Source organism: Pristiophorus japonicus, chromosome 11 (genome assembly GCF_044704955.1).
Source record: "Pristiophorus japonicus isolate sPriJap1 chromosome 11, sPriJap1.hap1, whole genome shotgun sequence".
Taxonomy (NCBI): Eukaryota; Metazoa; Chordata; class Chondrichthyes; family Pristiophoridae; genus Pristiophorus; species Pristiophorus japonicus.
This window is the reverse complement of record NC_091987.1, coordinates 125,500,906-125,522,688: the sequence shown is the minus strand read 5'-3', so window position 1 is coordinate 125,522,688 and position 21,783 is coordinate 125,500,906. Positions and strand designations below refer to the sequence as shown.

The 21,783-nt window shown below is 48.0% G+C and overlaps 1 protein-coding gene across 3 annotated transcripts in view; it reads left to right on the top strand.

Annotated features, from left to right (window-relative positions):
- shroom2a (shroom family member 2a) overlaps window positions 1-21,783 on the top strand; it is a 234,219-nt gene that overhangs the window by 203,880 nt on the left and 8,556 nt on the right. For all 3 annotated transcript variants that reach the window (XM_070893999.1, XM_070893998.1, XM_070893997.1), the window contains exons 6-7: window positions 8,335-9,015; window positions 19,947-20,480. In XM_070893999.1, the coding sequence (XP_070750100.1) occupies window positions 8,335-9,015; window positions 19,947-20,480 (1,215 nt within the window). The remainder of the gene's footprint in view (window positions 1-8,334; window positions 9,016-19,946; window positions 20,481-21,783) is intronic.

Genomic DNA, 21,783 nt, shown 5'->3' with positions numbered 1-21,783 from the left:
ATCGTGGGTGCTATTGGAAGGTTCCTGACCTCATCGGTGTCAGCCGTGGCTCTCGCCTCGGAGTCAGAAGGTTGTGGGTTCAAGTCCCACTCCAGAGGCTTGAGCACATAAATCTAGGTTGACACTCCAGTGCAGTGCTGAGGGAGTGCTGCACTGTCAGAGGTGCCATCTTTTGGATGAGACGGTCTGCCCTCTCAGATGGATGTAAAAGATCCCATGGCACTATTTCGAAGACAACCAGGGGAGTTCTCCCCAGTGTCCTGGCCAATATTTATCCCTCAACCAAGATCACTGAAAAACAGATTATCTGGTCACGATCTCATTGCTGTTTGTGCGAGTTTACCATATGCAAATTGGCTGCTGCGTTTCCTACATTGCAACGGTGACTACACTTCAAAAAGTACTTCGTTGGCTGTAAAGTGCATTGGGACGTCCTGAGGTCACTGAAACCGCTATATAAATGCAAATCTTTCTTTATTAGGAAGGGATAAAAGCTGGGAGGGGGTCTCTCTCCCGCACCTCTGAGCTGGCAGGTAATAGAGCACCGACACAGGCAAATCCTACTGTCCTGTCTATGGTGGCTGAACAGAGGAGAGAACTGATGGGGGAAAAGACAAGTGGGTGACGTCTGGAGGTCTGCACTCTTGGGGTATGGCAGAATTAAAGACGGCTCCTGGCCTGTGCTGATGTGAGCCAGGAGCGAGGGCACCAGCATGACAGCTGACGTCAGTGCCTCTGGGTCAGGGAAGGGAAATGGGCCGGGGATCCTGCTCCCGAGCCCTGCTCCCGATCCCTGCTTCTGTCCGATGTGCGCTTGTCCAGTAAGCTCGGAATCGGGCTTGGCGGTGATGCCTCCTCCGATTGGATAGCCTGCAGTTGCCCGCTTGCATAATGGTCGTTTGAGTGAGAATACGGAGGGCGACTATCGTCAGTGAACTCGGATCTCCCCCCAGTCAGGGGTCTGCGCTGTTGGGAGAGAGGGAGAACACTGGAGAAGGGAGGAGGGGGGATTATGTGGACTTGGAGGCGTAATGTTCACTTCCCAAAGTGTGTTTTTACAGAGATTCCAAGCCACTGCTCTCTTTATATTGTTCTAGTGTCTCAAGATATACATAGTATATACACACCTGCCTGCTGTAAATTCATAAACGCCATTTCACATTGTGAGGGCGATTGTGTGAAAGTTAATATTTACTTTGTTGGGTCAGCGGAGATCATGGGAGAATAACAGAATGCTAATGAATCTCGCTTTGCATCTCCAATCACCTTCGAGCCTGAAGGGACTGGGTAACACAGTGACTATCAGTGACTTTTTAAAATCCTATAACACTTCTGTGAAGTGCCTTGGGTTGTTTTACTTTGTTAAAGGCGCTATATAAATATAAGTTCTTGATGTCCTTGCACCTGTGTGGAACTCAGTTTGAATGTAATACAAAGAGGGATCAATGCTCCCTCGATCACTTTTCTTTTGTCCCTCTGCTGCTCGGGTATAATGAATTTGGGGAACTGAAATACTGATCGATTTGAATCTGTGCCACTAAAACTGGCCTCGGGTGCATGTGAGCTGTGTGCTGTGGGGAACCTGCCTCCGCTAGACTGCCAAGGGCAGGCTGATGACCATAATTGTCACACTCGCTGGTTTGCAGACTGTGCAGAGGCTCGTGTGCTGGGCACATTGTGTACTTGGTGACTGTTGGATGTCCCGAGCCCCAAGTGTCTGCCTTGGCTGGTTGGGTAACACACTCGCCTCTGAGTCAGAAGGCTGTGGGTTCACGTCTCACTCCAGAGACTTGAGCACATAATCCAGGCTGACATTCCCGGTGCAGTACCGAGGGAGTGCTGCACTGTCGGAGGCGCTGTCTTTCGATGAGACGCCGAAGCTCCTTTTGCCCTCTCGGATGGCTGTAAAAGATCCCATGGCGTTATTTGAAGAAGAACATGACAATGTTTCCTCTAAGAGGCTGTGCAGTAATGGGAAAGGACCCGCGTAGGCCGCTCACTCGCTTTCACACTATAAACACCGTGCATGCACAGAAATTTAAAGGGACCGCGCATCAAAAGAAACAGGTCGCCAGGAAACAAAGTGCAGCTAACAGGGAACTTTGGACCAGGAGAGTTCGCCTGGTGTCCTGGTCAATATTTATCCCTCAACCAATGTCACTAAAACAGATTCTCTGGTCATTATCTCGTTGCTGTTTGTGGGAGCTTGCTGTGTGCAAATTGGCTGCTGTGTTTCCTACATTCTAACAGTGACGACACTTCAAAAGTACTTCATTGGGTGTTGAAGTGCTTTGGCAAGTCCTGAGGTTGTGAAAGGTGCTATATAGATTCTTTCTTTAGGTTGGGTTTGGTGTTGCATTCTCTGTGAGTGGACATGGGGTCGTTGGAAGGTTTGGAAACCTGAAAGTTCAGTAAGTGAACCTGACTATTTGGTTATTTCACACTTTGCAGGTCCTTGCCACTGGGTACAACTGGTTCTTGGACGGGCTCTTCTCTCTCTCTGCTCCCTCTGAACTGTAAGATGTGTTTAGCATGTTGCATGAGACTGAATGCAGCCTGTGCCAGTCAGAATGCTGGGTTCAGCCCCATTCCTACCCTGTGTGCATGTGCTTTGTGACACTGACAGATATGCTGCTGCTCTTTGTGCCGTTTGAACACTGCTTGACTCGCTGCACTGACTGTTCTAACTGACGGCGTAACTCAACCTTTTATAGACTGGACAAAGGAGACGCAATGATCGAGTTCCCTACTCCGGACTGAAGGTTAAATCTATCTCATCGTTTATATTTTTAGAGTTGGACAGAGAGATAAATAAACAGTGACACAGCATTAAAAAATCCAAACAGTAAACAACACAATGTCCTTAAATATATTTATGTAAAACAGCGTCTGTCTGTTTTCAACCGGAATGAGAACCAAGTGAGGTCACGTAATTCAGCGCAGACTGGGTAGTAACCCAGGTCTGCCTGTCTACGACTGAACTACTCACTGATGAGATCAGTTCACTCATTGCTGGCTCATCAGCAGTGTCTCCCAGACAGATATTATTACAATGAGGAGAATATGTGACTCGAGTTTAACATTCACGCTACTTATTCCTGGACATATTAGGATCACATAATCCAGGCAGGCACTTCGGTGCAGTACTGAGGGAGTGCTGCACTGTCAGAGGGTCAGTACTGAGGGAGTTCAGTCCCTTTCAGTTCAGACCCTTCACACTGGAGTCCATGAACTGAACCAGAGTCAGACCTTTACCTTGAAAAGTCACATTCGGACTGCACTCCTGTATTCAGAAAATCAGTGTCTGGGCAACAGTGTGTTCCATGTCGTGTTCTTTTACACATACTGACTCGTGTGGGTGTGACTAACACTGCTCTAATTCAATAACTGATACAATCTGGACAAACTGCCCATTGAACGGAAGTTTCTGAACAGGCAAAGAGTCAAGTCAAAAGACAGTCACTCTTTGGTTATGTCAGTGAGTGGCCAATAGAGGTCGACATAGACCAGCCCGATTGACAGGCAGGAACACCGCTAGAACCCGATTGATACAGAACATTGTGGACTTCGAGCCGCAGCAATGCACAGCATGGCTCTTGTTAAAATAACACATTGTTTCTCTAATTCTAGCAGGCGTCAGCAGTGGGCTCAGTAGGTAGCACTCTTGCCTCTGAATCAAAAGGTCGTGGATTCAAGTCCCACTCCAGGGACTTGAGCACATAAATCTAGAAACATAGAAAATAGATGCAGGAGTAGGCCATTCGGCCCTTCGAGCCTGCACCGCCATTCAATGAGTTCATGGCTGAACATGCAATTTCAGTACCCCATTCTTGCTTTCTCGCCATACCCCTTGATCCCCCAAGTAGTAAGGACTACATCTATCTCCTTTTTGAATATATTTAGTGAATTGGCCTCAACAACTTTCTGTGGTAGACAATTCCACAGGTTCACCACTCTCTGGGTGAAGAAGTTTCTCCTCATCTCGGTCCTAAATGGCTTACCCCTTATCCTTAGACTGTGACCCCTGGTTCTGGACTTCCCCAACATTGGGAACATTCTTCCTGCATCTAACCTGTCTAAACCTGTCTGAATTTTAAACGTTTCTATGAGGTCCCCTCTCATTCTTCTGAACTCCAGTGAATACAAGCCAAGTTGATCCTGTCTTTCTTGATATGTCAGTCCCACCATCCCGGGAATCAGTCTGGTGAACCTTCGCTGCACTCCCTCAATAGCAAGAATGTCCTTCCTCAAGTTAGGAGACCAAAACTGTACACAATACTCCAGGTGTGGCCTCACCAAGGCCCTGTACAACTGTAGTAACACCTCCCTGCCCCTGTACTCAAATCCTCTCGCAATGAAGGCCAACATGCCATTTGCTTTCTTAACCACCTGCTGTACCTGCATGCCAACCTTCAATGACTGATGTACCATGACACCCAGGTCTCGTTGCACTTCCCCTTTTCCTAATCTGTCACCATTCAGATAATAGTCTGTCTCTCTGCTTTTACCACCAAAGTGGATAACCTCACATTTATCCACATTATACTTCATCTGCCATGCATTTGCCCACTCACCTAACCTATCCAAATCAATCTGCAACCTCATAGCATCCTCCTCGCAGCTCACACTGCCACCCAACTTAGTGTCATCTGCAAATTTGGAGATACTACATTTAATCCCCTCGTCTAAATCATTAATGTACAATGTAAACAGCTGGGGCTCCAGCACAGAACCTTGTGGTACCCCACTAGTCACTGCCTGCCATTCTGAAAAGTACCCATTTACTCCTACTCTTTGCTTCCTGTCTGCCAACCAGTTCTCAATCCATGTCAGCACACTATCCCCAATCCCATGTGCTTTAACTTTGCACATTAATCTCTTGTGTGGGACCTTGTCGAAAGTCCAAATAAACCACATCAACTAGTTCTCCCTTGTCCACTCTGCTGGAAACATCCTCAAAAAATTCCAGAAGATTTGTCGAGCATGATTTCCCTTTCACAAATCCATGCTGACTTGGACCTATCATGTCACCGCTTTCCAACTGCGCTGCTATGACATCCTTAATAATTGATTCCATCATTTTACCCACTACTGAGGTCAGGCTGACCGGTCTATAATTCCCTGTTTTCTCTCTCCCTCCTTTTTTAAAAAGTGGTGTTACATTGGCTACCCTCCACTCCATAGGAACTGATCCAGAGTCTATGGAATGTTGGAAAATGACTGTCAATGCATCCGCTATTTCCAAGGCCATCTCCTTAAGTAATCTGGGCTGCAGTCCATCAGGTCCTGGGGATTTATCGGCCTTCAATCCCATCAATTTCCCCAACACAATTTCCTGACTAATAAGGATTTCCCTCAGTTCCTCCTCCTTACTAGACCCTCTGACCCCTTTTATATCTGGAAGGTTGTTTGTGTCCTCCTTAGTGAATACCGAACCAAAGTACTTGTTCAATTGGTCTGCCATTTTTTTGTTCCCGTTATGACTTCCCCTGATTCTGACTGCAGGGGACCAACGTTTGTCTTTACTAACCTTTTTCTCTTTACATATCTATAGAAACTTTTGCATTCCGTCTTAATGTTCCCTGCAAGCTTCTTCTCGTACTCCATTTTCCCTGCCCTAATCAAACCCTTTGTTCTCCTCTGCTGAGTTCTAAATTTCTCCCAGTCCCCAGGTTCACTGCTATTTCTGGACAATTTGTATGCCACTTCCTTGGCTTTAATACTATCCCTGATTTCCCTTGATAGCCACGGTTGAGCCACCTTCCCTTTTTTATTTTTACGCCAGACAGGGATGTACAATTGTTGTAGTTCATCCATGCGGTCTCTAAATGTCTGCCATTGCCCATCCACAGTCAACCCCTTAAGTATCATTTGCCAATCTATCCTACTCAATTCACGTCTCATACCTTCAAAGTTACCCTTCTTTAAGTTCTCGGCTGACATTCCAGTGTAGTGCTGAGGGAGTGCTGCACTCTCACAGGTGCTGTCTTTCGGATGAGTCGTTAAACCAAAGACCCGACTGCTCTCAGGCAGAACGTAAAAAATCCCATGGTACCATTTTGAAAAAAAACATGGGGCGTTCTCCCCAGTGTCTATACTCATGGCCATCATTGGTCATTGGAGTTCAGAAGAATGAGAGGTGATCTTATTGAAACATATAAGATACTGAGGGGGCTCGACAAGGTAGATGCAGAGAGGATGTTTCCCCTCGTGAGGGGACTTAGAATTATGGGACATAGTTTAACAATAAGGGGTCGACCATTTAAAACTGAGATGAGGAGAAATTTATTTTCTCAGAGGATCATAAATCTGTGGAATTCTCTGCCCCAGGGAGCTGTGGAGGCTAGGTCATTGAATATATATAAGGTGGAGATAGACAGATTAGGGAGTAAAGGGTTATAGGGAGCGGGTGGGGAAGCGGAGCTGAGCCCAAGATCAGATCAGCCATGATCTTATTGAATGGTGGAGCAGGCTCGTGGGACCAAATGGCCTACATCTGCTCCTATTTTCTATGTTCTTATGTGTCCTGGCCAACATTTATCCCTCAACCAACATCCCTTAAGGAAACCGATTATCTGGTCCTGCCGTGTTTCCTACATTACTACAGTGATGACACTTCAAAAGTACTAATTGGCTGTAAAGCACTTTGCGACGTCTTACTTTAGACTTGGGTTTGACAAATAAACTGGCATTCAAGTCCCTGGTGGTCCTGTTATCACAGCCGAGAAGTCCCTCTTCCCCTTGCAAGCTTGTCTCAGGATGTTTCGGGAGCCAAGTGCAGGCAGTGCTAATGCCACTGATGTGTGGTCAAAAGTGTCTGACAGTTGTGTGCAACTTTAACCTGCTCAGGCCTATGGTGAAGATTGTAACTCGACTCCAATTCAGCACATTTTGTTGTTAACGAGGGGTATTCTGAGCAGGGCATCCTAATTGCATTGCTCTTGGTAACAGTGGTTTTACTGTTTGCTGCACCCCAGCATTTTCTAAATGTGCTGATGAGGTGTGGATCTTCAGCCTGCACCCAATGTACCGATCCTATGGTGTTGTTTGGGAGGTACACAGGTTGGTAGCTGACTGCCTGGTCTATCCTGTCATTTACCCTAAAGGAACACAGAGGTTCCCAGAATCACCTGCAGTTAGGATGTTGTGCCCAGTTTTGGAGACGTCAAGCCTAATTGGAGGGTACAGCAGCAAAGTCACTTCGATGATGCCAGGGAGGGGAGGCCCTTTCTGTTTGAACGAAGGACACTGTAATATATTTGATTCATGGGTTCTTTGCTTAAGAATTCATAGCAACACATTATTATTAAGAACTAGTTGGTTTATTAGCAAAGGTTTAACAATCACACTGCACATTACCAGCTCAACTATCTGCCTCATTGTGCATTCCCTGAACCCAACTGGCTGGGGTTTTATTGAGTCTTGTGAACATCACGTGACTGGCTAAGCCACTCACAACTCAACAGCTCTACAAACCTGTGAGCATCCTCACAGGTACTTACATTACAGACGGTTAGGACCAGATGACGCTCAAAATTCTGACCATTGATTTGATAAAATGGGCAAGATTGATTTGCATTGGTCAGTGAGTGGGTAATTAGAGAGCAGCAACTTAAGATCGTCAAGTAAAGAACAAAGGAAGAGATTAAATGAAACTTTTTGCTGAGGGTTGTGGAACCAGGAACAGTTGTGAGAGCAGATTCCAAAATAAATAGCTTTCGAAAGGGAAGTAGATAAATATTTGAAAAAGAAAAATGTTAACAGTATGGGGAATGCAGCTAAGTGAATAGGGTGAGCACAGGGCGATGGGCTGAATGGTCTCTTTATGCTGTAGGATTCTATCCATTAGTTTTTTAATTGGTTCAGAAGGAACAAATTACAAGAGGGATTAAGATGGCCCAAATTCTGAATCTTAGAGGTTAAGAACTTCATGGTTTAAGACTTTTTTTGAGGCATTTTATGATTAAATTGTAAAACAATGTAATTGTATCAATGCAGTGGTACTGTCACTCAGTGATATCCATATGGTGAGGTTAGTTCCTGGGTCCTGATTGGAACCTTGCCATACAGGATTGGCAGTGCCTGGTGCTATAGTGGAGCACAGGAAGAGCAGGAGGCCATTCAGCCCTTTGGGGTTGTTCCGCCATTCAAACTGATCATGGCTGATCTGTACCTCGACTCTATTTAGAAAGAGCAGGGGGCAGTGGGACTAGTCGGATAGCTCTTTCAAAGAGCCGGCTCGGGCGCGATAGGCCAATTGGCTGCCTCCTGTGCTGCACGATTCAATGATTACATCTCCGGTTAAAGCTTACATTGTGTTTTTTTTATTAACAGTCACCTGGACTCGGGGAGCATAGAAAATACTTCCGAGGAACAGAAACTTCCATTGGAGCAAGATTCTGCGCACAAGTGGCCTGAGAGAAATGTACCAACGAGTGAGAATCTGCCTCAGGAGAGGCACACCCAGCCGGTCACCATGCTGAGCGGGCATCGGTACCCGCAGACCAATGAGGACGAGGTAGAACGCAAACCCGAAGAGGAACGCCCACAGCCCTGTCCGGAAGGCCGGGCGCCGAGCAGACACTGGGCCACGGGCGAGGACCTGGCCTGGGCCGAGGAGAAGCTGGCAGCGGCCAGTAGGAGGAAAGGGGCTGCACCGCCGAGAACGGACAAGTACCGCTGGCAAGAGCCCCCCCATTCAGGGCCGGAGCCCGGCCCGGGCCCAGCTGACCAGCAGTGGGCGGGCACAACCCAAGCACCAGTCAGCGGCACCGATCTGCCGCCGAGCGGCGCTGCTGGCGATGGCTTGCTGGACCCTCAGCTCAGCGCGCACTCCGGGCAGGGAGCAGCCCACTCAGGGAAAGCGCTGCTGAAGGATGACGATAATGACAGCCCGGCTTTCCAGTTCCTCCCCAAGCCAACGGCGGATGATCCTCGGTCTCCTTCTCCGCAGTTTGCGCCACAGAGACTGACCGACAAACCGCCACTCACTCTGGAAGATGACAACCTGGCCAGGTAATCATTTATACACTGGAGTTCTGATGAAAGGTCATGGACCTGAAATGTTAATGGTTTCTCTCTCCACAGGGGCTGCCTGACCCGCTGAGTATTTCCAACATTTTCTGCTTTTAGTTGTAAACGAACTTTTTGTAAAAATTTATTCTTGGAATGTGGGCGTCGCTGGCAAGGCCGGCATTTATTGCCCCTCCCTAATTACCCTTGTGAAGGTGGTGGTGAGCCGCTGCCTTGAACCGCTGCAGTCCGTGTGGTGCAGGTACTCCCACAGTGCTGTTAGGGAGGGAGTTCCACGATTTTGACCCAGCGACGATGAAGGAATGGCCGATATATTTCCCAGTCAGGATGGTGTGTGATTTAGAGGTGGTGGTGTTCCCATGCGCCTGCTGCCCTTGTCCTTCAGTGGGTTTGGGAGTCTGAGTGAGTGCAGCCTGTGGATAGTACATTTGGGTGCCACGGTGCGTCTGTGGTGGAGGGAGTGTTGTTTAAACCAGTGGTTGGAGTGCCGATCAAGTGGACTACTTGTATCCATCGATTTACCCGGATGTAATTTTATTTATTACTATTTATGAGTCAAGATGAAATGTCAGGGCCTGTAGTGCAGAACATTGCCAAGGTTCAATAGAATAAAAAAACAAACTGAGCGATGAAGTGACACCAAGTTTCCATGTTTTAAAGAAAGCCTAACGATAGAGAAGGGAGATGAGCAGACCCACAGTTTTGAGGTCCTATGAAAGAATGATTTAGAGTAGGAGACTGTGATGAGGGTTGGTATCAATGCAGAGGAGGGATAAGCAGAGGAAGAATAATTTGAAGGGCATTGGCTTTGCAACTTAGAAAGAATGAGAGTGGAAAGTGAACAGAATACTGACTATAGCAGCATGGATGGAATAAAGATTGCAATGGAGAGAGAAATACTGGGCAAAGAGGGTGGGTTGGTGGGAGGGGGCAGCAGAGTGGGTGCGTAGGACGGTAGGGTGGGAGGGCAGGCAGGGAGACAGTTGTTAGATGATTGTCACCAGATTTGTAAGCAGTGTTCAAGTCTTGGGGCTAGAACCTCCACTTTTTTTGCATGCTTAACGCCCATTTTACTGCTGCAATGACGTATAATGGCCATATATCGCCCATTTTGGCACAAAATGGAAACTGACGGCCATTTTTAGGAAACGAATTGCCGAGCATTACTTTTCCCATGTGCTTAACGCCGGGAAAAAATATTACCGCCCAGCCACTTTTTGGGGGGCAGAATCATCAGAATGGGCAAAATTAACGCCCATAATATCGCCCAGCGTTACTTTCTGCACTGATTTAACGCCGAGATTCAATATTAACCACTTTTTTTCGTCGTAAAGGGCATATTTACCGAAACTAGCGTCCATGAGATCGCCCAGCCTCAATTTCACCACCTCGCACACATATCGCCCACAATATCGCTCGCCCTAAAAAACGCCCACAAAAAGTGGAACTGTTCTGAACGAACGGCAGCGGTGTGGCTGGCATTTGTAAAATCCCACACTTACATGAGGAGCTGATATCTGAACGATTTGCCTGAAAGAGCGTTGATGTGAGTGACAATGCTGACACACTGCTGTGTGTGTGCAGCTCAGACATCAATGGTGCCCATCATCTTGGTGCCAGTTAAAGTTTATGTTGATTGATAAGTTGTATTTAACCCTTTCATGGTAAGGAATCACCAGTGTGTAATGGTCCAGCTATCTGAGACAATGCGCAACAAGTTATGTTCAATAACAAAAATTTTACACCAACATTGGTCTGAAATCATAAGTATCACAGCCAATAACACCCAACCCCCGCTCACACCCCACTTTTTCCACCAGTGACATAAATCATATGTTCAACATGTCTAGCAACACAGAATATAAAGGCAAAGCAAGAGCGTGGTCCCCAGCCCCCATACATTGCAACAAATTGCATACATCCAGATGGAGATATAACAGCCATCACCTGCACACATGCACCTCACTTTTCTTCCCCCCTACCCTTCTTCTCCCCACCTCTATCCCTTCCCCTCCTTGCTCCACGGCGCTTGGCCGAGGAGCTCCTCAGGTGGTGCCTCATTGTGGGGGATGAAGGCAGATGCGTTGGTTGGACGGGTACGGGAGCGGGGGGAGCCGAGGGGGCAACATTCTCTGATGCAGAAGCAGGATCTTGGTCCTTGTTCTCAACTGTCATTGGCAGTGGTGGTGTGGAACCTAGGGGTGGAGTGCCGCGCTCGGGGACCACTGGGAGGCCTGTGGCAGCAATGTTCCTGGCTATCGCATCCAGGGCCTCCACCATGCATGAATGTACTCAGTCATGGTGCCGGAGATGGTGGCCAGCTGTCGGGATATGCCCCCCAATGCTTCGATGAACTGGTCACCAATGTCTACAGCCCTCCTGGACAACTGTACCATCTCTCCAAGTGTCAAGTGGCGCTCGTGGAACAGACCTGCTGCATCCATGAGGCCTCCGCGGGGTCGGCGCCATCCTGGGGGAAAATGGGGTGCCCTGTGGCGAGGTGCTTGGGCCCGGTACCTCCAGAGTGGAGGCGGGAATGACTGGAGGACCACTAGATGGCCTTGGGGTGGAATGGCTTCTGGAGTGTGGCGATGCAGGTTCTTCGAAGTCCGCGCTCTCATCCATCGAGAATAGACCCAGCGGATTGACGGGCGACAATCGGAGCTCCTCAGCACCAGATGTAGTAGGATCATCCACCAACTCCTGCCCCACGCACCCACCTTCTGGCCTCTGTGGTCTTGCCTGGGGCCGCGCTGCAAAACACAAATGAGGTTATTAGAGGAGAAGTGGGTGCTAGGGTGACGAGGTGAGTCCAGCGCTACACACAGCATATGCACGACAAAAGCACCACCGCTCTCAAGCTCATCACAGACATCACATTTCATGACCATCAACACATTTGCATTCCAATGATTTTCATTAGGCCATCATTATTTATATGACAATTTTAGAACTCATCTCTCGTATATGATTGTTCAGATATGAGTTGGTGTGGCATCTATTGACTTTACATCACGCCATGGTGTAAGCTTTACTCACGTGGCATCACTTCAGGGTCTGCAGATGCGTCCGTGGCTTTCAGGGGTGCTTCCCCACGAGTGCGAGCACGCGCTCCTCCATCTCAGTGATGTCCCTGGCGGCCCCCCCACCCGTTCACCTGTGCACGGACCTCATCGTCGATAGCTTCTTCTGCAAAAGGTGACAGGACGATATGGCATGAGATCGTTGCATGATATCATTGCTATGTACTGTCACAGACACTGATACAACACATAACCGACAGATGTAATCATGATTATTATGATTATTATCATTCTTTACCTAAAGACATACACTGTGACTGCAGGCTTTGACTACAACATTCCCAGTAAAAGTGCAAGACCTCACATCTGTTGATAATCACTCATGACTGTTACAAATCAAATTATATAAATACATAAGTACATGTAAATAAATGTAATACTTACTCTTATGGATCCCACAAGATCGTTCCATCGTTTGTGGCATTGGTTGCCCTCACGCACCTCGTTGGTTACCGACGAGAGCACCTCTGCTATCTCGGCCCATATCTTCTGATATGCCTTTGGGGTGGGCTTCCCACGCCCTCCCTGTATCAAATCACCCCAGCGTAACTCGACCTCCTGCAGGAAGGAGGCATTTGCCTCGTCTGACAACCTCCTAGCTCTTTTGTGCCCTCCAATGTGCTCCTCTTCCAGCTCACTGCTCTCTCCAGCATCAGTCTCCACAGTGTGCTGTGATGCCTCCTTCTCTTTCTCCATTATAGGCCAAATTTAGTCAAATATGTGGCTGGTAACAGCTACTTTTTATTTGCCTACTTGCTGTGAAGCTCTAAAGTCTCCCTCTTTCCTCCCAAAGCAACCACACCACACCCAGCCACGCCTTCAGCCCCTCTGAGCTCCCTCTCTCTCTGTCTCCTCTTCTGCGCATGTCATGATGACCCTTGACCTCCAGAATCGCGGGAATCGAGCGTTGCCGTGCCGTTGCTAAGAATGGCCACACTTTACGGCAGAAGGTCAAAAAATGTAACGCTATCGCCCATTTTATATCGCTCGCGGTAACACCCATTTTCAAAAGTGGAGACTAGGTGGTTTGAGAACGGGCGAGAAGCAGTCAATCTGAAAACCCTTTTTTAACGCCCACGCCGGAAATATCGCCCCACAAACATGGAGGTTCTAGCCCTTGGGTTTAGAGGGAGTTAAGAGTCACTGAAGGGGAAAGAATATTTGGCACCAGGGAGGAAACCAAATTGTGAGGAGGACACAAAAAATCTGCAAAGGGATATAGACAGGCTAAGTGAGTGGGCAAAAATTTGGCAGATGGAGTATAATGTGGGAAAATGTGAGGTTATCCACTTTGGCAGAAAAAATAGAAAAGTAAATTATAATTTAAATGGAGAAAAATTGCAAAGTGTTGCAGACTAGAGGGACCTGGGGGTCCTTGTGCACGAAACACAAAAAATGAGTATGCAGGTACAGCAAGTAATCAGGAAGGCAAATGGAATGTTGGCCTATATTGCAAGGGGGATAGTGTATAAAAGCAGAGAAGTCCTGCTACAACTGTACTGGGTATTGCTGAGGCCACATCTAGAGTACTGCGTACAGTTTTGGTCTTTTTTAAGGAAGGATATACTTACATTGGAGGCTGTTCAGTGAAGGTTCACAAGGTTGATTCCGGAGATGAAGGGGTTGACTTATAAAGATAGGTTGAGTAGGTTGGGCCTCTATTCATTGGAGTTCAGAAGAATGAGAGATGATCTTATCGAAACATATAAGATAATGAGGGGGCTTGACAAGGTGGATGCAGAGAGGATATTTCCACACTCAGGGGAAACTAAAACTAGGGGACATAGTCTCAGAATAAGGGGCCGCCCATTTAAAACTGACCTGAGGAATTTCTTCTCTCGGCGGATTGTAAATCTGTGGAATTCTCTGCCTTAGGGAGCGGTGGAGGCTGGGTCATTGAATATATTTAAGGTGGAGATAGACAAATTTTTGAATGATAAGGGAATAAAGGGTTATCAGGAGTGGGCAGGGAAGCAGAGCTGAGTCCATGATCAGATCAACCATGATCTTATTGAATGGGGAGCAGGCTTGAGGGGCAAAATAGCCTACTCCTGCTCCTATTTCTTATGTTCTTTTTAAAGACAGCTTTAACAACAGAGGTGATGGGTGTTGTAGAAAGGATGAGTTAGATGGGCCCACCTCTGAGCTGAATGGTCTCCCTCCTCAGGGATGAGGGATTTCAGTTATGTGGTAAGACTAGAGAAGCTGAGGTGGTTCTCCTCAGAATAGAGAAGGTTAGGGGAAGTTTAATAAAGGCGTTGAAAATGATGAAGAGTTTTGATAGAATAGATAGCGAGGAAACTATTTCCAGTGGCAGGAGGACACAGAATTAAGATAATTGGCAAAAGAACAAGAGGGGAGATGTGGGAGTTCCATCCAAGGTCAGACGAGATGGTGTGACCGAGAATGCTGATTGATGAAGAAGGCCGAACAATGTACCAAAGCTTGCTTTTGAAAACATGACCGAAAACGAAGGAATCAATAGGGTGCACTCATTTCATTCTGTTGCTAGGTAACAGAATAGGAATGCATCTTTATACTTGAAGATTTATTTGACCCTCCAGTTCCCCAATTGAGGCACATTGATCAGACGGTGCCCGGATTGGTTCGTTGGTCTGTTAGCTGTTCTCAGGAGAGCAACATAGAAACATAGAAAATAGGTGCAGGAGTAGGGGTTACATTGACTACCCTCCACTCCATAGGAACTGATCCAGAGTCTATGGAATGTTGGAAAATGACTGTCAATGCATCCGCTATTTCCAAGGCCACCTCCTTAAGTACTCTGGGATGCAGACCATCAGGCCCTGGGGATTTATCGGCCTTCAATCCCATCAATTTCTCCAACACAATTTCCCGACTAATAAGGATTTCCATCACTTCCTCCTTCTTACTAGACCCTCTGACCCCTTTTATATCCGGAAGGTTGTTTGTGTCCTCCTTAGTGAATACCGAACCAAAGTACTTGTTCAATTGGTCAGCCATTTCTTTGTTCCCAGTTATGACTTTCCCTGATTCTGACTGCAGGGGACCTATATTTGTGTTTGCTAACCTTTTTCTTTGTACATATCTATAGAAGCTTTTGCAGTCCATTTTAATGTTCCCTGCAAGCTTCTTCTCGTACTCCATTTTCCCTGCCCTAATCAAACCCTTTGTCCTCCTCTGCTGAGTTCTAAATTTCTCCCAGTCCCCGGGTTCGCTGCTATTTAGAAACATAAAAACATAGAAAATAGGTGCAGGAGTAGGCCATTCGGCCCTTCTAGCCTGCACCGCCATTCAATGAGTTCATGGCTGGACATGCAACTTCAGTACGCCATTCCTGCTTTCTCACCATACCCCTTGATCCCCCTAGTAGTAAGGACTTCATCTAACTCCTTTTTGAATATATTTAGTGAATTGGCCTCAACAACTTTCTGTGGTAGAGAATTCCACAGGTTCACCACTCTCTGGGTGAAGAAATTCCTCCTCATCTCGGTCCTAAATGGCTTACCCCTTATCCTTAGACTGTGTCCCCTGGTTCTGGACTTCCCCAACATTGGGAACATTCTTCCTGCATCTAACCTGTCTAACCCCGTCAGAATTTTAAACGTTTCTATGAGGTCCCCTCTCATTCTTCTGAACTCCAGTGAATACAAGCCCAGTTGATCCAGTCTTTCTTGATAGATCAGTCCCACCATCCCGGGAATCAGTCTGGTGAACCTTCGCTGCACTCCCTCAATAGCAAGAATGTCCTTCCTCAGGTTAGGCGACCAAAACTGTACACAATACTCCAGGTGTGGCCTCACCAAGGCCCTGTACAACTGTAGCAACACCTCCCTGCCCCTGTACTCAAATCCCCTCGCTATGAAGGCCAACATGCCATTTGCTTTCTTAACCGCCTGCTGTACCTGCATGCCAACCTTCAATGACTGATGTACCATGACACCCAGGTCTTGTTGCACCTCCCCTTTTCCTAATCTGTCACCATTCAGATAATAGTCTGTCTCTCTGTTTTTACCACCAAAGTGGATAACCTCACATTTATCCACATTATACTTCATCTGCCATGCATTTGCCCACTCACCTAACCTATCCAAGTCACTCTGCAGCCTCATAGCATCCTCCTCGCAGCTCACACTGCCACCCAACTTAGTGTCATTCACAAATTTGGAGATATTACATTTAATCCCCTCGTCTAAATCATTAATGTACAGTGTAAACAGCTGGGGCCCCAGCACAGAACCTTGCGGTACCCCACTAGTCACTGCCTGCCATTCTGGAAAGTCCCCAATTTGTATGCCACTTCTTTGGCTTTAATTCCAACACTGACTTCCCTTGATAGCCACTGTTGAGCCACCTTCCCTTATTTATTTTTATGCCAGACAGGGATGTACAATTGGCCTCAGTGCCCTAGGATTGAGGGGCAGAGAGTTTTAAAAAAATCAGCTTGCCCTCTCCCTCATGGTTGTTTCAAGACGCCCTCAAAGCCTCCTTGATAAGGTGCAACATCCCCACTGACACCTGGGAATCCCTGGCCAAAGACTGCCCTAAGTGGAGGAGGTGCACCCGGGAGGGTGCTGAGCACCTCGAGTCTCTTTGCCGAGAGCATGTAGAAACCAAGCGCAGGCAGCGGAAGGAGCATGCGGCAAACCAGTCCCACCCTCCCCTTCCCTCAACGACTATCTGTCCCACCTGTGACAGAGACTGTAATTCCCGTATTGGACTGTTCAGTCACCTGAGAACTCACTTTTAGAGTGGAAGCAAGTCTTCCTCGATTTAGAGGGACTACCTATGATGATGATGATTGTTGGACAGTGACTCCTGCTGGCAAATTCATGTATGTGTACACTGGGTGCAGACAGGAATGAACTGTGCTGTGATGCCCCCGCAGTGGAATAGCCATGGGGTGCTCTCTATCTAAGATTGCACATGAAGAACAGGTGAGGCACCAGATGTCTGCCAGCTCCAAATCGGAACTGAGAAAACTTTTAAATATTACGCATTAGGCCTTCGCTGGAGTATTGTGTCCATTCTGGGCACCGCACTTTAGGAAGGATGTCAAGGCCTTGGAGAGGGTGCAGAGGAGATTTACTGGATTTAGCAGGGATGAGGGACTTCAGTTATGTAGAGAGACTGGAGTAGCTGGGGTTGTTCTCCTTGGAGCAGAGAAAGTTAAGAGGAGATTTGATAGAGGTGTTCAAAATCATGAGGACACAGACTTAAGGTGATTGGCAAAATAAAACAGCGAGGAGATGAGGAGAATTTTTTTAACGCAGCGAGTTGTTACGACCAGGAACGCACTGGCTGAAAGGGTGGTGGAAGCAGATTCAATGGTAACTTTCAAATGGCAATTGAATAAACATTTGAAAGGGAAGAATTTGCAGAGCTGTGGAGGAAGAACTGGGAAGTGGTACTAATTGGATCGCTCTTCCAGAGAGATGGCACAGGCACAATGGGCTGAATGGCCGCCTCCTGTGCAGTATGGTTCTATTAGAGAGTCATCACAGGCAGTCCCTCGAATCGAGGATGACTTGCTTCCACGTCAAAAAATTCACAGGTGTTTTAATGAAGGACCTAAAATTCCAGGTCCAAACTAAGTCGTGAAGGGTGGAAGATGCCTGTGCTTGGATTTTTTTAACGTGTGGTGACCGTTGCACACCAGCCATCACACGGGCTTGACAGAGCTAGGTCTTGGTCCTGTAGCAAGGATTAACCAAGATGGCTGGAGACCTGCTCTGCTGCACGGACCTAGTGCGCACACAAACCGCAGTGTGGGTTGGCCCGTGCTGCCCCTGGGCCCTCGCCTCTTCTGGGCCCCGAACTCGTGCCTCTCCTGGGCCCCGATCACTTCCCTCTACAATCTCTCGCCGCTCCTTCACCCCGACCTCACCGCTCCAGCTGTACCTGCCCAAACTCCAATCACCGACCTAGACCTTGATGACGTCACTCTTCACTGCCATTGCTCGCCTGCTCCAGCACGTGCTGCTCCCTGGAGTGGTGCCACCACATTGCTCCTTTCGCTCCCCGGCCTACTCCGATGGTGCTCACAGGCCGGGGGCCACTCAGCCTGCTGGGCCAGGCCACAACACCGCTCCTTCCACTCCCTGGCCTCAAGCCTGACTCTCCAGGAGACTATGAGAGAGTATGACTGCAATGACTGCTATTGTATCTGGGCTTTGTTCAGAGGCTGGACAAGCAATGAAATGGCCAGTTTGTGTTTTGTAATTTTAGGCTCCAGGCTCGCGCTAGACACCAAATTCAGATGGTGTTTCCGGTGACACAAAGCAGGTGTCTTAGATTTTTCCAAATGTCCAGCGGAGTCAATTGCTCCTTTCAAATTTTAGCTTGTGTTTTAAACACCTGTGTTTCCCAGTGTGTGTGCTTCCTTTACAGAGCTGTGAAGTGACACTGCAATAGGAAGAGGCGCTTGTAACTCACAAGAGCAGCTTGCATTTATATAGCGCCTTTAATGTTGTAAATTGGTCCAAGGGGCTTCACAGGAGCGTTATCAAACAAAATTTGACACCAAGTCAAGTAACGAGAGATTAGGACAGACGACCAAAAGCTTTGTCAAAGAGGTAGGTTTAAGGAGGGTCTTAAAGCCAGAACACAGACCACCAGAGCAGGTCCCTCACTGAGCCAAGGTTGATCTCTTTGTTCGTCGTTCCTGACCTCAGGACAATCCAAAGCACTGCCAGTGAAGTAGTTTTGAAATATAGTCACTGTTATAATGTAGGAAACGTGGCACCAAGTTTGCGCACAGCAAGCTCCCACAAACAGAAATAAGACGAAAGACCGAATCATCTATTTTAGTGATGTGGCTTGAGGGATAAATATTGGCCAGGACACCAAGGAGAACTCTGCTGATCTTCTTCAAATAGTGTTGTGGGATGTTTTTTATGTCCACCTGAGATGGCAACTCCAACAATGCAGCACTCCCTCAGTACAGCACTGAAATGTGAGCCTTGATTTTGTCACTGGAGTGGACTCTGAGGCAAGAGTGCTATCACTGAGCCACGGCTGACTTAACATAAGAACATAAGAAATAGGAGCAAGAGGCCTTTTGGCTCCTCGATCTTGCTCTGCCATTCAATAAGATCATGGCTGATCTGATCCTGGCCTCAGCTCCACTTCTCTGCCCGCTCCCCATAAATAATGTATGAAGAGAGAGAAATGTGCACTATCAGTCGATGGACACTGGTATCACGATAGTAGGGATTATTTCACAATTCCGCAGGAGCCTGACTTGCCAAGGCCGCCTCTCTGATGTTGCGGTATTTAAATGTGGCCGCATCATGTTGGAATGCCTATTGTGTGCTCTCGGTGTGTGAGGCCCCCACAGCAGGAATGCAAGGCAAATAAATGAGTCATTTGTGTCTTTAGTTCTTTCTCCTAGTAACTGGCTTCCTTTTATTCAACATCTTTTCTGTAAATGCACCTGAAGATGGACTGAGAGAGCTGTGCTGAACTGCCTTTTATTATTCGTGCATTCTTGCAAATGGCCATTCAGCACAGTATATTTGCTCACCTTCGGATAAGAATCTTATCAGTCGTTCTGCCAGTAATGATTATTCGTAACATTCAGTGTAAAGACTTAGTGGCTAATCACGGCGGGGAACTAATGTTTGTGGCGATCTTTGAGTAGCCAGTCAGCTCGTGTGGGGATCTGCACATTGAGAAGGGTTTGTGTGAATTGCTGGAGACTGGTGTAGAAACAAGCTGGACAGCTGTCACCGACAGAGCATTAATCGTCCGTTCCCTCCTCGCCGATGGTCCCTTTGCGCTGTCGTTCTCTGCAGTACTGCCTCTTCCTGCTTCCTTTCTGATGAGATTTTTTTTTCTTCTCCTCGACAGGATCGAGAAAGTGACGGAGAACAACACGACGGTCAAGAAGGTGCCGATTAAAATTGTGCGCTCGGAAAGCCAGACTGAGAGGGAAAGCCGACACAACCTCCTGAACAACGTGGACCTCATCGGCTTCCCCAACAAGGAGCAGCCGCAAACTATCGGGACCTGCGAGCACCCTTACTCGCTCTTCGCCGCGTATTCCAGGCAGGAGCGGGAGCAGGTCTCGGAGGCTAGTCCCAGCCTCGCCCAGGCTGAAGTGGCAGCGAGCGACTCGAGGGGAAGCGAGGAATACTCTCCTGCACCCGGCTATGTGAAGACCAGGGAGAAGAGCGTCGAAGACATCAAGTCGGAAGAATTGGCGAGGGAGATCGTTGACAAAGATCGATCCCTGGCTGATATTTTGTATCCGAATTCTAAAATGAAAACCACCATGGATCTCATGGAAGGGATATTCCCCAAAGATGAGACTTTCCTGGAGGAGGCACAGCAACGCAGGAAGCTTCTTCCCAGGTCACACTCGCCCAAGGCTGCGGAGGAAAGGTAAGCTCGTCCATTAAGATTTAAGCAACTAGGAAAATTCAGATTGAGGTGACTGTAGAGGTTTCTCAACTCACTGGAGTTTATTGATTGAGCATTTGCAGTTCTTTCCTTTTCTGCATTCTCGGGATATGGGCATCGCTGACCAGGCCAGCATTTATTGCCCCGAGAAGGTGGTGGTGAGCCGCCGTCTTCAACCATTTGGTAGCACCTTGGGATGTTTTACTGCGTTAAAGGTGCTATATAAATAGAAGTTGTTGTACAAGGTTTGATACATCTGAACAGCCACTTCAGAGGATGATGAGTCAGTCATGTTCTCCATACATTTCCATTGACACCAACAAGCATCCGACTTCCCCTTGTCAATTCTCCGGGTTCAGCTGCTCATCGGGGTCATTGCCGGGCCGCGGTACTGCACCCTCGATCCTGCACCCTCGATCCTGCACCCTCGATCCTGCACGCTCGGTCCTGCACCCGCGGTCCTGCACCCTCGATCCTGCACCCTCGATCCTGCACCCGCGGTCCTGCACCCTCGATCCTGCACCCTCGACCCTGCACCCGCGGTCCTGCACCCTCGATCCTGCACCCTCGATCCTGCACCCTCGATCCTGCACCCTCGATCCTGCACCCTCGATCCTGCACCCTCGGTCCTGCACCCTCGATCCTGCACCCTCGATCCTGCACCCTCGATCCTGCACCCGCGGTCCTGCACCCTCGATCCTGCACCCTCGATCCTGCACCCGCGGTCCTGCACCCTCGATCCTGCACCCTCGATCCTGCACCCTCGATCCTGCACCCGAGGTCCAGCACCCTCGGTCCTGTACCCTCGATCCTGCACCCGGTGGTCACCTTCCAAATGTCTCTAAGTAGCTCGGTGTCAGATTTTGTTTGATAACATCTCTGGGCAGAGCCTTGGGGCATCTTACTACGTTAGAGGAGCTGTGTAAGTGCAAGTTGTCGTTGGTGTTGATACGTGTTTTAATACGAATTGCAAACTCTACTAATGCGCTAATCTTTTTATTCACCACACACAAGAGTACAAAGTAATACCGTTGTGTTTACCCTGCCCTCTATGTACTTCAAACAGCAGAGATATGAACCTCGGAATGGTTTATTACTTCATGGCCCAGGTTACTCGAACTTTAATTTTCACTTTTCACCGTTTGTAAAAATATCTTTAAATCTGTGGCTTCCGATCCCCTCCCCCATCGAGCTGCATTAGCCAGGCATTCGCACCGGCCACCTCTGCGGGTCTTGTTCACTCTCTCTACTATCTTTCCTGCCCCGCCCCCTCCTTTCCTCAGTA